This window comes from Pelmatolapia mariae, linkage group LG10_11 (genome assembly GCF_036321145.2).
Source record: "Pelmatolapia mariae isolate MD_Pm_ZW linkage group LG10_11, Pm_UMD_F_2, whole genome shotgun sequence".
NCBI lineage: Eukaryota > Metazoa > Chordata > Actinopteri > Cichliformes > Cichlidae > Pelmatolapia > Pelmatolapia mariae.
Window position 1 is genome coordinate 8,087,614 of NC_086236.1, and position 13,849 is coordinate 8,101,462.

General features: G+C 41.9%; 1 protein-coding gene across 1 annotated transcript; it reads right to left on the bottom strand.

The window, feature by feature from the left end:
• Nucleotides 1-6,027: 6,027 nt before the first annotated feature.
• On the bottom strand, nt 6,028-13,639 carry LOC134636416 (ubiquitin carboxyl-terminal hydrolase 2-like). Its single transcript, XM_063486383.1, has 12 exons — nt 13,305-13,639; nt 9,344-9,391; nt 9,129-9,252; nt 8,926-9,037; nt 8,735-8,845; nt 8,378-8,442; nt 8,173-8,276; nt 7,926-8,006; nt 7,747-7,825; nt 7,305-7,412; nt 7,094-7,214; nt 6,028-6,841 (listed from the first exon to the last, which is right to left on the bottom strand). Exons 1-12 carry the CDS (start codon nt 13,488-13,490, stop codon nt 6,736-6,738), a joined length of 1,245 nt encoding a protein of 414 aa, XP_063342453.1. The 5' UTR covers nt 13,491-13,639; the 3' UTR covers nt 6,028-6,735.
• Between the last annotated feature and the right edge of the window lie 210 nt (nt 13,640-13,849).

Sequence of the window (13,849 nt, forward strand, 5' to 3'; positions counted from 1 at the left end):
AGCCAAGCAATATTTAACTCTTTCTAGTATACCCCTTGGCTCCCTAAGATTTAAGATTTCGACTCAGCCTCAGAGTCATGGACTGTAGTGATACAGTTTCAGCTTTAAAAAGTCAACATGATAATCCTCTCTGCTAGATTTACTAATTTTACCTCTGAGCACCAAGTGCAGAGGGTCCATATCACAGCTTATATTCAGCTACAGATATGTTCTGGTGAAACCAAACTGGAGATTGTTCCACGTTTCAACGTAAAGTTAGTAGAGCTTTAACTAGCACTGGGGTCAGATAGTGCTCCCACTACCACTTTGAACACTTAATGTGAAGTTAATATTCAACATTGAAAGGGTTATTTATTGTTAAAGAATTGCCTACAATAATCAGTCTCTTCCCAACTGGTATGTAACACATTTTAAAAAATGCTCTAGAGGAAAACAAGTGAGATTATTACAGGTCATTATAAACATTACATATAAGATGACCCCAAAGTAGAAACTGATGAAAGCTGCTTAATCTAAAGCAATGGTCTTGATATAAGTTGAGGTGACCGGTGGGCCAACCTCCCACAGTGTGAGGTTTGTAAAGTGGACTTTAGCCCAGGTGACAGCTTCATCATTTTATGGTATGGTCATTCGTTATGGAAGTGTCAACACTGGGAGCGCTTGGTAACAACATCTAAAAACAACACTTCTCCCCATGCAGGCAAATAGCTGTTAATACCCTGAGCTGTGTGATCAGCCCATATGGTGAGCATGGGCGCCAAAGGAACTGCGTGTGCATGGGGGAGGGGAGTGTCCTGCCTGTGAGTGTATGAAAGAGGAAAGGACATTTTTTACTGACTATGGGCTTATGTAATGTTGTGTTATATTATGGGCTCATTTTTCTGACAAGCAGCCTCTTAAATTTTATAAATAACCAAACAACCAAAGAAAACCATCATTCCCACAGCTGTCACTGGCATATCATCAAGTAGATCTGTAAGGGTTGATTTATAATTATTTATTTTTCTCCTATTGATCTAAACCAGGGTTGTCAAACATATGGCCTGGGGTGGCCAAAACTGGCCTGTGAAAGGGTCCAGTTTGGTCCACTGGTTGGCTTTGGAAAATGTGAAAACTGCAAATGAGGAGGGAATAAATTATGGACTTTAAATAGTGTTTTCTGCAGTTCTACAAAGACATAATCCACAGTAGTAATAGATACACAGTAAATGACAGAAATAGAGATGTTTTTCTTGTTATTATTCCATGAAAATAACAGAAAAGATCCTGTTTTTCAACTTGCTAGTACCAGGCTAGCAGTACCCTACAGTACCAGCAGAGGGAGATCTTTTATTTCAAGCCGACATTAAAATGATCATAGGATCAAAGGACAGCCTTTAAAGAGACATTACTAACACATTTACATGTAAATACGTATTAGCCAACTAACTTAACCGTTTCTGGCATTAAAGGACCCTGGAATGTACTTCATACCTTCCTTGGTCACTGTTGACTTCTTGGCTTTAAATACTGTATATTATCTCCCCCTGCTGATACTACAGCATCTGCATGCGTGTCCATTTCACTCTTTGGAGAGATCAGTGTGTCTATTAGACATTTTGCTGTGATAGCGATATCGATAACTAGGGAGAGTGTACCAGATACAGTAGAAATAAACATGCTGTTCCTTTCATTCATATCCCAGATGAGTCCCCACATTTGTTACCGGTCCCCAAACTCACACCCCTTCGTGGGGACGTAACAGAATGTCAAACTGACGATGACCCCCGGCATTTTTCTTAATTTCTATTGTCTAATTTTGGTGAACTTGTGTGAATTGTATCCTCATATTCCTGACAGTTGTGGCGCCTGGTGTGGTCTTCTGCTGCTTCTTCTCTGGTAATAACAAGACATTTAAGAGAACAGAGAACTGCTGCTGACTGGATATTTTGTATATATTTTTTCAAAAATCATCTTTCTTCACCATTGCTCAATTTGAACTTCGGGCCATCGTGACCATGTCTTTATTCCTAAATGCATGGAGTGGCTTGCACAGCTGATTAGATATTTGCAATAATGAGCAGCTAAACAGTTTTACTTGGTCATGAGTGTACTTTTGTGTTGTTTTCACAGTGGGTTAAAAATAGAACATTTTCTGACAATTAACAGAACATTTTTGTTTTTAAGTAATTTTACACTTTAAGGAGCCGTTCTGACAACTTTCTTTGATTTACTGCAGAAACTTTTCATTATAATGTAGAAAAACTGAGGGGTCTTCCTGAACATTCATAAGAAATATCAGGGATCCGATGTCCATTTGAAGTTTTTAATAGGGCAGTAGTTGCATATGGGTCTGCCATACTTAAGCTCAAAGGGGACTGAATATGGCCCACAATGTAAGAAGAGTTTGGCACTCCTCATCTAAGGCAACCTCAACATGCATTTTAGACACAACCCAAACTAGTCTGCTCATAGATTCTTCATCATTAATTAACATTTACACATCAGATAAATCTATCTTTATTAACAGGCTATGTATCACCGTTCTTCAGTATTGTTAGTTTAGACTTTACCCAGATGTTTTAGACCTATATCAAACACCTCTTTTATTTTTAAAGTCTTTAAAAAGGCTTCAGTTTAATCACATAGACAGGAATCATCATCAAGGGTTTGATCAAAAACAAATAGGCATGAAACATTTATCTCATTTCACCATGAAGCTCATTTTTTCTCTTGTGCTACAAATCAGGAGTATCCCTGTCCTTAATAGTGAAGCACTTTCACCCTTTCATAAAAGCCCAAACTAGCTCAAAGCACTGCGTGAAACAATCAGCAGGACAAAGTTGAACAGGCTTAATGTGAACCCAGCTAACTCTAGTTACATGTGACACAAGTTTGAAAAGCAGCAAATCAGTGAATGAATAAATCCGCATTGCATCTATTTTCATTAAATGGACCACATCCAATTTATAACAAGCTGATAAATACCAGTCCCCATGTACCCAGAGCTCTTGTCCTCTAGGCTAACGAGGCATTGATCCCTCTGACCATGTGTGCTAAAACTCAGTTTGTGTTGCAGTGGTGATAACACTTAGGCCTGCTCTGATAACTTTATCTTTGCTCCTCACAAACTGGCCCAGTCACAAACAGATCATCTGTCCCAGCCCCTGAAACCTAATCACACACATGCTCACAAACACACACACACACACACACACACACACACACACACACACACACACACACACACACACACACACACACACACACTGTTTTTCCTTCAGGCGTTAACCTGCTCAGTGGCTCAAGGATAAGAGTTTAAGTCAAAGTGAGGGGAGAAAAGAAGGGAGGATGGTGGAGGTGAACACAGCAAAGGTTCCCATCCTGGTTAGACTGATGTGTTAGTTTGATGATATATTAAAAATACAAATTAAATATTAGCCGATTTTCCTTTTTTCATGAAAAGTATTGTTCCCATTAAACAGAATAGTTTGATTGTTTCTCAGCAGAGACAGTGTCCCCTGAAGGTTTGAGAGTTGCTTCAGAGGTTCCTGGATAAACTCTTTCTAGTTATCAATGAATATTGCACGACTGCGCAGAGCTCCCTCTAGTGGGGGAAGACCTACATGATGAATGTGGCTTTAATGTGGGTCAGAGGTGCTCATTCACCCTGCAGTTTTAAGCCCCTAATTGATATTTAGCACAGAGAAAATTCTTTTGGTACATTACTAATATTATGAAATATCTTATAAAGTCGGTGGTAAATTTAAGGATGTGTTTTTACACGACTAGCACACTCAGAAAAGTAGGTCATCTTGCTTTATGAAGCTGCAATTTCTTACATAATCTAATCTATCCTACAAGCAATACAACTTAGAGCTGCACCATTAAGCATTATTTATATATCTAAGAAATAAAATGACCCAGCATGGCAGGAAACTTTGTCACGATTAACTCTGAAAAACACCAATATCTGCAATCATCCTCAGTTTCAGGGTTTTTGTTCTCAGTTGGGCCACAGTAGTACAAGAAAGGTTAAAAAGATTAAGGCAAATAAATGTGTTTCGTTATTATTTTGGGGAAATAAAAGAATCAATACTCTGCAGACTCTGTTTTACTGTGTTTGTTTAAATGAAATGCAGTTTGATTCTGTTTTTATTGTTTAAAAATTGCATTGAAGTGATTTTTCTGCCATGTTTGGAATCTGAAGGGGGCAAAAAAGGGAGATTAAAGGGAAAATCTTACTTATTTTCCTCTGGCCTGACGTTCTGTTTGATTGTTTTAGTAAGATTTACCTCAGTTTTGGAAGTCAGCTGCAGAAATAAACCCCTTCTTTTGATTACAGTGGAAATAAATGCCTCTTACCTTGTGGTGCTCAAAGGTAATAACATTTATTTCCAGAAATCATGACCCATCTGCTGAAAGAGAAAATTCAAAGGTTCTCCACTCCTACATCAAAACACTCTCATCAAGGTTTGAGGATCTCTTTAAGTGACTGGGTCATGATTTGATAAAATGTATGTTTTGGCGAGCTTTGAGCATCACAGTGTAAGCGCCATCTGTCATTATAATCAGGGGAATGCAGCATTTCTACAGCTGTTATCTATAAAAATAGGCACAGTTTAGATCAGCCCAATGGATGGCTTTGCAATATATTAGTAAGATCTAGTGCCTTCCAGGTCATTTAAAATATATTTTTATTCAGCACCGCTGCCTCTCGGGGACATGACATCATCAGGACACACTTGTTTGTTTTTTTCTAATTGTGCTGTTATGAACTTTAACATTCAACATGAGCAGTGCACAGCAGCGCACGGTCTACCACACACCTGGTTACCAGAAAAACTGGCAAAACCTCTGCTTTTATAGAAGTGCTCACACCTGCTGATCAGTTAATAAAGAGCATTTGATCATCAGCACCTGCGTGCTACTGTCAGCTGATCTTTTGTCAACCGAGCAGGCAGCCCTGCATGTTTTGTTTTGGCAGATTTTTAAGCCAGATGCCCTTCCTGATGTAACCCTGAGAGAATTTATGTCTCTGGCTGGACGCGAACCAGCAGCTTTTTGCTTGCCGAGCAAATATGTAAACCTCTTTGGAAGGAATGAAAGTGTAGTTGATGATTAGTGGATCACAAGTGACTGGTGAGTCCAAAATAATACTCTGGAAGGGAAAGTGTTGATTAACAGGAGTTGGGACACCCCTAGTCTGGATGGATTTATTGCATTAATTTGACTTCAGGGTCGCTGTAAGGCCTAAAAAGCCACTTGTCTTGTACGATGTACACAAAGGCACTGCCTACGTTGGCCCCGAGAGGCCAAACGGACTACAACTTAAGAAACTTAAGAAAACACCAGCAATAAGAAAAACGCTGCAAAAGCACACAAAACACAACCGAAATAGAAAAAACGACAACGGAAATAGGAAAAAAGAAAACAGAAATAGGAAAAAAGATTTCCAAAAGCACAAGGGAAGTGTTTCTGGGGAGACAATAACCCGACGGACCAGTTGCAGGAACCCAAAACATGCTAGGTGTGTTTTATCATGATTCATATAATACTGATGACGGACTTTTAGGCTAATAGTTAGGCTAACACACTTACCTTTCATCTTTTCTTTCCTCACAAAACCGATAGATCCTCCACTTCTTTGAAGTGTCTCCCAGCGCAATTCTTAGCATATTTTGGTTTCTGCAACTGGTCCGTCGGGTTATTGTCTCCCCAGAAACACTTCCCTTGTGCTTTTGGAAAACTGTTTTTTCCTATTTCCTTTGTGTGCTTTTGCAGTGTTTTTCTTATTGCTGGTGTTTTCTTAAGTTGCAGTCTGCTTGGCCTCTCAGGGCCACCGTACACTGTTCTGCAGAAAGTCTTAATCAGCAGTCACACACTGCTGGTGACTTTCTACGGGCTGTTCTGTGTATTCAGCTCATTCTAATTTATTCGACTGGATCACCAAGTGTCCGCTGCACGTGACACAGGATTTCTGCTGTGAAGTGTGGAAATAAAGGGTTAATTAATAATAATCACACGTGCAGGGCAAGTTAGTGACGGATTTTAATCATTTACAGGCGCTGGACTGTCTTAGGCTTTAAGTCAGTCACATTTCCTGGAAGAAGCTGCTTTGGCATGTGCTTGGTGTGACTTTTCCACAGTACAGTTACATTCGCTGCGCTGTTGATAAATACTGTACAAAAATATAATAGGATGTTTCCTCTGCACTGGCGGAGAGGGAAACCATAAAGCTTTGTTAAATTATATATACACATAATGCACGCTCAAGCTCTGACATCATATTAAATAGAATAAATTATATCTTGCGTTTGGTGTGTGAGGCGTGCTTCTCAAGTCTCTGTAATAACAATAAATGCTTAACACTAATAATCTATATTCAAAAGAGAAAGAAAATACACTCAAGTGACAAAAGAGAAGCTTCAAAATGTCCTTTTTGAGTGAAATAAGGAAAAAAAAAAACATGCTTGCGTATTGCAAGCAGCGTATTGCAAGTTTCGCACTTTTTAAATTTCCTCCCACTGTTGTTTCACTTCAACCCAGCCAGTGAGCGAAGCTTTCAATCCTTCAGTGTAAATATGCCTTCACATCCACCGTTTGGCGTCTCGGCGCTCCTTTTTCACAGCTTGCATTGGTAGGACTCTCTCCACTAGGTGGAGCCATCTCCCAGCAGGCAGCGTCTGACTCCTTTGTTTTTCCTTCCCTGTTATCAGTCCAAGTTTAGCGCAGCTTATCGCTCCTCGATGGCACCTAAAGCCGACACGTCTGATATTTGCTGTGTGAAGGGGTGGCCAGCTCGTAGAAGAGGACATAGGCATTGCTGCTGCGAACCTGGCTGGAGGACATCGGGCTCACCCTGCACAGAGAGAGCACACGGGAAACACTGAAGCGAGGGCAGCTTAGCACAAAGTTAAATATTTGCACATTATGAACCAGGCTGCAAACATGCACACTTTGCTGTAAAGCTGTAATGAGGTCAGCTTGATGCAATTAAGATTAGGTCACTTTCATTTGACAGCAGGTATATACAGCTTAATTAGACTTTAACCCTTTCTGCCAGTCTGATAAGATGATACGCTAAGTAACACGATGATGCGAGAGCTGATACCTGGAGTCATTGTAGCTGTACCACTCTCCCAGAGCTGGGTTTTTGCAGTAGGCTGTGTAGTGGCCTCCCAAAGCGTTTCCACTGTGGTTGGACACTGCATAGAGGTTATACACAGGGCGCTCTGCAGGGAAGAGACAACACAGCTGTCAGTCAACACAGCGGCGAAGCTAAAATAGATCAATTGTCCTTCTCTCCTCTGGAAAATACATACCGCTGAGTTCTGAGGCAAACTCCCGCAGGTCCAGATCTTTAAGAGGGAAGTTGACGTAAGTGGAGAGCTTGCTGGCTCGGACATTGGAGTCTGAGAATCGTTTAAGGTCTGAGGGAACACTGGGTCAAGGAGCAAAAGTGGTTCAAAAATAGCTTGCATGATCGATGCAAGCTACAACCGACTGGCAACAGGCAGCAACTTCCAGGGAACACCTGCCCAACGGTCAGGGAATGGACATTTTTTCCTAGTGACTGGAGATTACCAGGGTGTGAGCAGCCAGTCTCCATGGCTAACTAAACCACTAAAGACACTTTATTTGACGTAGCCTTAAATTAATCTGAACATTGATTCACTCTGCTCAATATCTTTATCGCACAGGGCATCATTGAAATCTCTCTGCTTTCTGGAAATATTAAAATGCAAAGATGTGAGGAAAGGATACGAAGTACGAGGACCTGAGGGAACTTCTGGATGCTGAACCTCTTGGTGCATTTTCTTCTGGCTTTGCATTTGGTGCACGTCTAAGAAGGAGTCGAACACGGTGTAGGCAGTGTAATCAATACATTGCATCATCTTTACAGAGGAAAGTGAGACTTGGGTTATTTATGCATTGCCTCTTACCGGTCTCTCCTCTCCATCCAACACATCTTCCTTTGTAAAGAGTCTCAAGCAGTCTTTGAGAGTCACTTCGCCTGAACTCTTCTGTGGAGGCAGACAAGTGTTAGAAATCAAGCCCTGCGTGAAGACTTGCCTAAAGGTTATGATTAAGATCGGTAACCTCTACAAAATTACATTTACATCGTGGATATAATTTTTAAATCCGTGGCTTATGCAATGCGATAATGCAAGACGACAGCAGGCATTTTACCTGTGCAATAGGTATCGAGAGGTCCCAAAATGGATCAAACACAGTGGAGCGGAAACCACAAGCCGTGCAAGTCAGAGAGCTTTTCAGCTGCCCCACAAACAGATCTATGAGCAGGATGGAGGGTCACGTTAAACATTTATATTCTTTTAAGGCTTATTTAAGATTATTAAGCAGCTATGGGTTAAAAAATAAAGAAATCACTCACCCACTACTTTGCTGTCCTCTCTCGCCAAGTACATGTTCCACATCCTTCTGCCTTTTTCATCATCCCTGTATAAAAAAAAACAAAACGGCACAAGTCAAACCGATGTTATGTTCACCTGCAAACCAGTGATAAAAACCTCAATTAAAGCCTCTTTAAGATCCTTTGCAAGCCAGATATTGATAAGTAAAGTCATTGTTAATATTAATTCACCAATTTTGGGGTTTGTTTTTCCTCAAATGGCCACAAAATGTCAATTACATGATAATTATAGATGAAAGCTCGCTATGTTGACCACTGCAGCCCATTCAGGGATGCAGCAGTCACGCAGACAGGTTATGAGTGTGAGGCCACACTTACGCGAGGTGGTCAAAGTCCAGGACGGACACTTTAGGGTGGACCGTCACCCGGTTGACTTCATTATGGAGACCGTCCAATAAGAAGCGGAGAAATTCCTGAGCATCCTGTTGGCTGTAGAGGGAGACATTTTTACTTGATTTTACTGATGTGCACGGCTTCAGGTTGACTTTAAAAGAAGGCGGAAAACTCACTTGCAGCCAACGAATTTTGGAGCACACCTCTGGACCTGGTTCCTGAATTCAGAGGGACTGATGGGCTCATTGTTTGCAGAGGTCCACAGGCTCTGAGTCAGCTTTGCAAACTCTGAGGTAGACAAATTGCAGAAATCAGATCACCGTCTCGACTTGGTAGGGAATTCATTAGACTTAAGATCTGCAAAAATAACTCGTCGTACCTTCAATGAGAGCGGTGTTTGACCTGCAGTTGTTGTTGAGGTCTGTGATGTGGCCGTTTCTCAGACAGTAATCTCTCAGCTCTGAAGTGTTACTCAGACACTGGAGGATGGAGTTCATGAAGCACTACAAATCACATCAAACAGAGGCTCGGTAATTATTAAAGTGAAGACTAAACCGAGTTATTTGCATTTAAAGGGCACAAAGTGACACTTACAGTGTTACCCAGGTTCCTCAAACCCACCAGGCCCTGAAGGCTCTTGTTCTGTTCACAGAAAAAAAGAAAAGAGAGATGTCAACGTTAAAGATTTACATGATAGTAAATGTATTTTTCAAATGATAGAGCAACTGATCGGAGGCACTGCTACATTTATTCACAAGCACTTGGTAGCAAAGCCAACAGATCCGCATGCACCATCAGTGTGATCAAACCACTGTGTGAACAGCAGCTTTGTCAGATTCCTTAAGAGTGAACGAGACTTAAAAGACAGGATGGCATTCGTGCAATGCGTGCGTTGACGGTCACATCGCTGGCACGGGCCTGCCGCGGCTAACAGCTAGGGTTCCACGTGCTTAGATTAGATACCACGGTTCGCAGTGACGCCTCCCCGCACCCGTGACTGTGGTGAGCCCACCAGCTCACGCCAACTGTGACATAACGCGAGCATGTGACGCTGACCGGAGACAAAAAGTTCCCCTGTGGGTCTGCAGGAGCGCAGCGTGGCTTTCAGTTGTTTGTGTAAAGTTTCACATCACTGCCTGAAGTCACGGATCAGCTGGTTTAGTTTTGGGCATAACTCGTGCCGCCGTAGGTTGGAGTAAATCATCTGTGGCCTGTAGCCTGGGATTGATGCAGGTGTCAAAAAAAAAAAAAAAGTCTGCTGTGCATGAGCTGACAGGATCATTTTACCGAGCGAGACTGCTGATGTGCGATTATGACATTTTTATGCTTTATGGCTTTATTGACACTTTTTTTTTTTTTTTTTTTAAATCACCCACAAACTATGAGGGTGGAAAAGACGTTTAACAAAAAAAAAAAACAAAAAACTTGAATATCTACAACATAATTAAACAAAGATAATGAGTCAGAGCTGACGTTGCTGCTCGGTTCACAGTTAGCGTGTGCGTAAAACTTTGTGCCACCTATGTTTCCGTCAGCACCCCGATGACGGTAGTTCCGCACGCTGCTTCCGTCAGCAAAGGCGTCGATGGTTGACAGTGCCGAGCTGCTTTTCGACATCATGTTACATTCTTATTACAATGTTCCCTCATGCAGGACGGGCTACAGGTCACAAACCTTTTAACAGCTATCATGCATGTCAGAAGAAACATTTATGACATTTACTAAAGAGCATGAAATCCATTTAAGGAGTCCATTTATTTCACATTTTTGGGTATTAACTATGTCCTCTTAGAGCCAAAGACTGACACTTAAATCTAGTTTGTACCTTGTATCAGACCCAAAATGAACTTAAAGCCTGATGGTTTTTCTTTCTTTTTAAATGAAATGACATGCTGGGGTTAGCTTGTGGGACTCTAGTCTGTTTTTAAGAGCCGTCTCCACAAAGAACAAGCAAACTAGTTGCAACTATAGTACACTAGTTACATTTATGTATTTCATTTCTGCAGCCCATTAAGTATTAATCCTCTAATAGTACTTTTTAATCCATATTAAAGCAGCACAGGTTGCAGGCATTCTGGGTTCTGGATTACATCTGGATGTAAGTGGTTATATAATCAGAGCGCTCCCTTTAAATCTCCTGATGGGCAGTTCAATTCAATATTATTTATATAGCATCAAATCACAACAACTGCCCTTCGAGGTGCTTTATATTGTATATCATAAGGTAAAAAATCTAAAATACCACAGAGAAAACCCCAACACTCACATGACCCCCTATGAGAAAGCACTTGGCAACAGCAGGAAGGAAAAACTCGCTTTTAACAGGAAGAAACCTCTGGCTGAACCGAGCAGAAAGAGAGGTATTTGGGCCATTTGAGTCGTGCAGTTTTTAGTTCTTGGAAACAAACATTTGCAAGAAAAATTCCAAGTTGTCTTCATAGCGTCCGGTGGAATTCTTCTGTGGCAACTGGATTATATCTGCGTTGCAGTGCTTAACCTTGGAAACCTGAGCCGAGCAGGATGAGTGTATCTGATTGCTAGTTAGTAATGCTGAACATTAACAAATCTAATATATTTGAACAAAGTAATGTAAATGTTCCCCCCTTTCCTCCCTCTTATGTGCCGCTGTGATTATAAGTACTTCTAGCTGAGAGCTTTGGTGCCTCGTGATCACTGTTTCCATCCCTCAAAATAGAAGTATGACTAAACAAGCGATTAATTCCCCTTTGCCTAAAATCTTTGTGTTTCTCTTCCTCTGTGCACTATTCGAAGGTGACCATATGGTGTGGGCCCCCCATCTGCTCCGGCGAGCACCAGCTGGCGGGGCTCGGCACACTCAGCGGGCGCCTTTTGATTTAAACGACCCGTCCAAAAATCGGTGGAAGCGATGCGTTCAGGTGAACCGGAGCTCGCCACGCTGGTCTTTGTGACTTCAAAGAAAAACAGAGAGACAGAGAGAGAAAGCGCAAGAGTGTGCCCTAAAGCAGCTCTGCATGCCTGCACAAGGCCATAGAACATGTGATGAAGCAGGCAGCCCTCCTGCATACGCATGGTGCCAGCTTACGCCACTCCCTTGGAAACAGTATAAACATAAATCTTTGCCTCATAAAAAGCAAAGCTGGGAAAAGTCCAGAATACTCAAGTAGAAGTACTATTACTTTCCCTAGACTGTGCTTAGGATACGAAATAATGAGCAGGAACACAGGAATTTGTAAGTTATCAGATTATTATTTTTTAATGAACAGCCAGTTTCAGATGTTTGAAGGCAGCTGTGAAAAGCTGCACCCTGATGCTGCAGATAAGCTCCTGCTAACAGCTCCCTCTGGCTGTACTTTGACTTTGAGTTGAAGGCTAAAGTCAGCTAAAGCATGCTGATATGTTTAAAGTAAAACAAAAAAAAAGAAAGAAAACCCAAGAAATTCTGACTTTGAGTGGCATTCACTGCTGCTGGCGTTTCTGCTACAGTCAGTGGGTAAACTAATCAGCTGTAGATTTCTTTCCACCTTTTCAGATATTCAGAAAATGTCCTGCAAAATATACAGATCTTCTGCTTTTTTTAAGTGACCATAAACTAAATATGTCTGATGCCATCATCACAAACAAACAAAACAACCCAAGAAAGTCTTGACCAGGTTTTCTTGGGCATCTGTTCGGCAGGGGTGGGGATTTCACTGAAAGCCAAAATATTAAAATATGCCTTCAAAAGCAACTTAATTAGAGACTTATTGACAGTGTAAACACTGACACATGCACTTTCTGAGTAAACCAATAATATCCCCCATCAGCGAGGACTGGATGTGTGTACGCTGTGACCTCAGGCAAACACCGCAGACCCACATGGACCCACATGTGCAGCTCTACATGTGAACAAAATGTCCTGCGTAGATGATAAGTGGACATTCCTTATCAACAGCTTTTCTTCCTATTACACAACCACGCTTGAATAGTAAATAATGATGATGCAGGGGTTACAGCAGCCCTTAACCCCCCCTTCACCTGCCCGCTTGTGTAAGCGTGTGCGCTTTCAGCCCAGTACTTCTCCATTTCGACACCAATGACTGGCTAAAGGTCAAACTGAGACCTCCACCTCAAATCCTCTGGCTCTTCACAGAGTTTAAAAGTTTAATGACTAAAGGCTCAAGAGCCGTTAAAACTGACTCCTTTAAGTCAGTGTACCTTATGCCTCACTCACAAATTCATCTAGTTTGCGTGATCCTCAAGTATCAGCTGTCTATTTTGCTCTTGTAGTCCCATTTCTCCTCATTTATCATCATATTTTTACTCCTTATGCATCATTGCTAATAATTTCATCGCAATATCTGTGCAGTAATATACTGAAACGTTAGCCTCGTCAGGGCCTAGGCCCCCTCACGACCATATATCGTGGTGACACCCCTGGAAAATCAGTTTAGGATTACATACAAAGGCATAAAAACTTTAGTTCTTTATATATTTTCAGAAAGTCTGTTAAATTCAAAGAGGCACCAAAATAAAATCATGCAGAAGGAGGATGCTTTGACACAGATGAGACAGATCCAGGGGGTGCTGGACTCACCTTGGCCTGGTTGATAATCAGACCCATGAATGTGGACACCAGCACGGACCGGGACAGCGGGTGGCTCCTGCGCCTCATCTCCGGTCTGTCACAGGGGAGAGCGGCCGGGTCCTCCGGCACCGTCACGGTGTAAGAGTGTCGCAGAGACGGCATGTTCGTTGTCCGATAGAAAGATTGTAGCGTCATCCAAATAGCAGCTCCAAATCGCGCACACGCAGGTCGTTCACTGAAGACGAAGTCAAGTGTAAGTAAATGGATGCTGAGTTGACGCGCGTGGGATCCCGCTGTGCGTGCGCAAAGTCAGTATGTCTCTTCTGTATCTCACCTGCACGCAGATCTCCTGTGTTGTGAGTATCAGAGCGCGTGAGCTGGAGTTTTTACTGCGTGCGTCCCCTCCCACTCCGAAATGACTGGTGCTGCCTTTACGTGCTTTAGGAAATCTGATTACCTCTACTTGGTGCATCGACAGGTGTGAAATAAGCAGCTGTGACCTTCGATTAAATCACTTATTCAAAAACCTGTTTCAGGAAATCAGTATGTAAAGC

Bases quoted from the DNA above. Each gene is read 5' to 3' on its own strand.
- LOC134636416 (XM_063486383.1), bottom strand. From the start codon at position 13,490: ATGACGCTACAATCTTTCTATCGGACAACGAACATGCCGTCTCTGCGA. The intron at 9,253-9,343 runs GTAAGTGTCACT...TGTGATTTGTAG, and splicing joins TGAGGAACCTGGGTAACACT to TGCTTCATGAACTCCATCCT. The intron at 8,277-8,377 runs GTGAGTGATTTC...TCCTGCTCATAG, and splicing joins AGAGGACAGCAAAGTAGTGG to ATCTGTTTGTGGGGCAGCTG.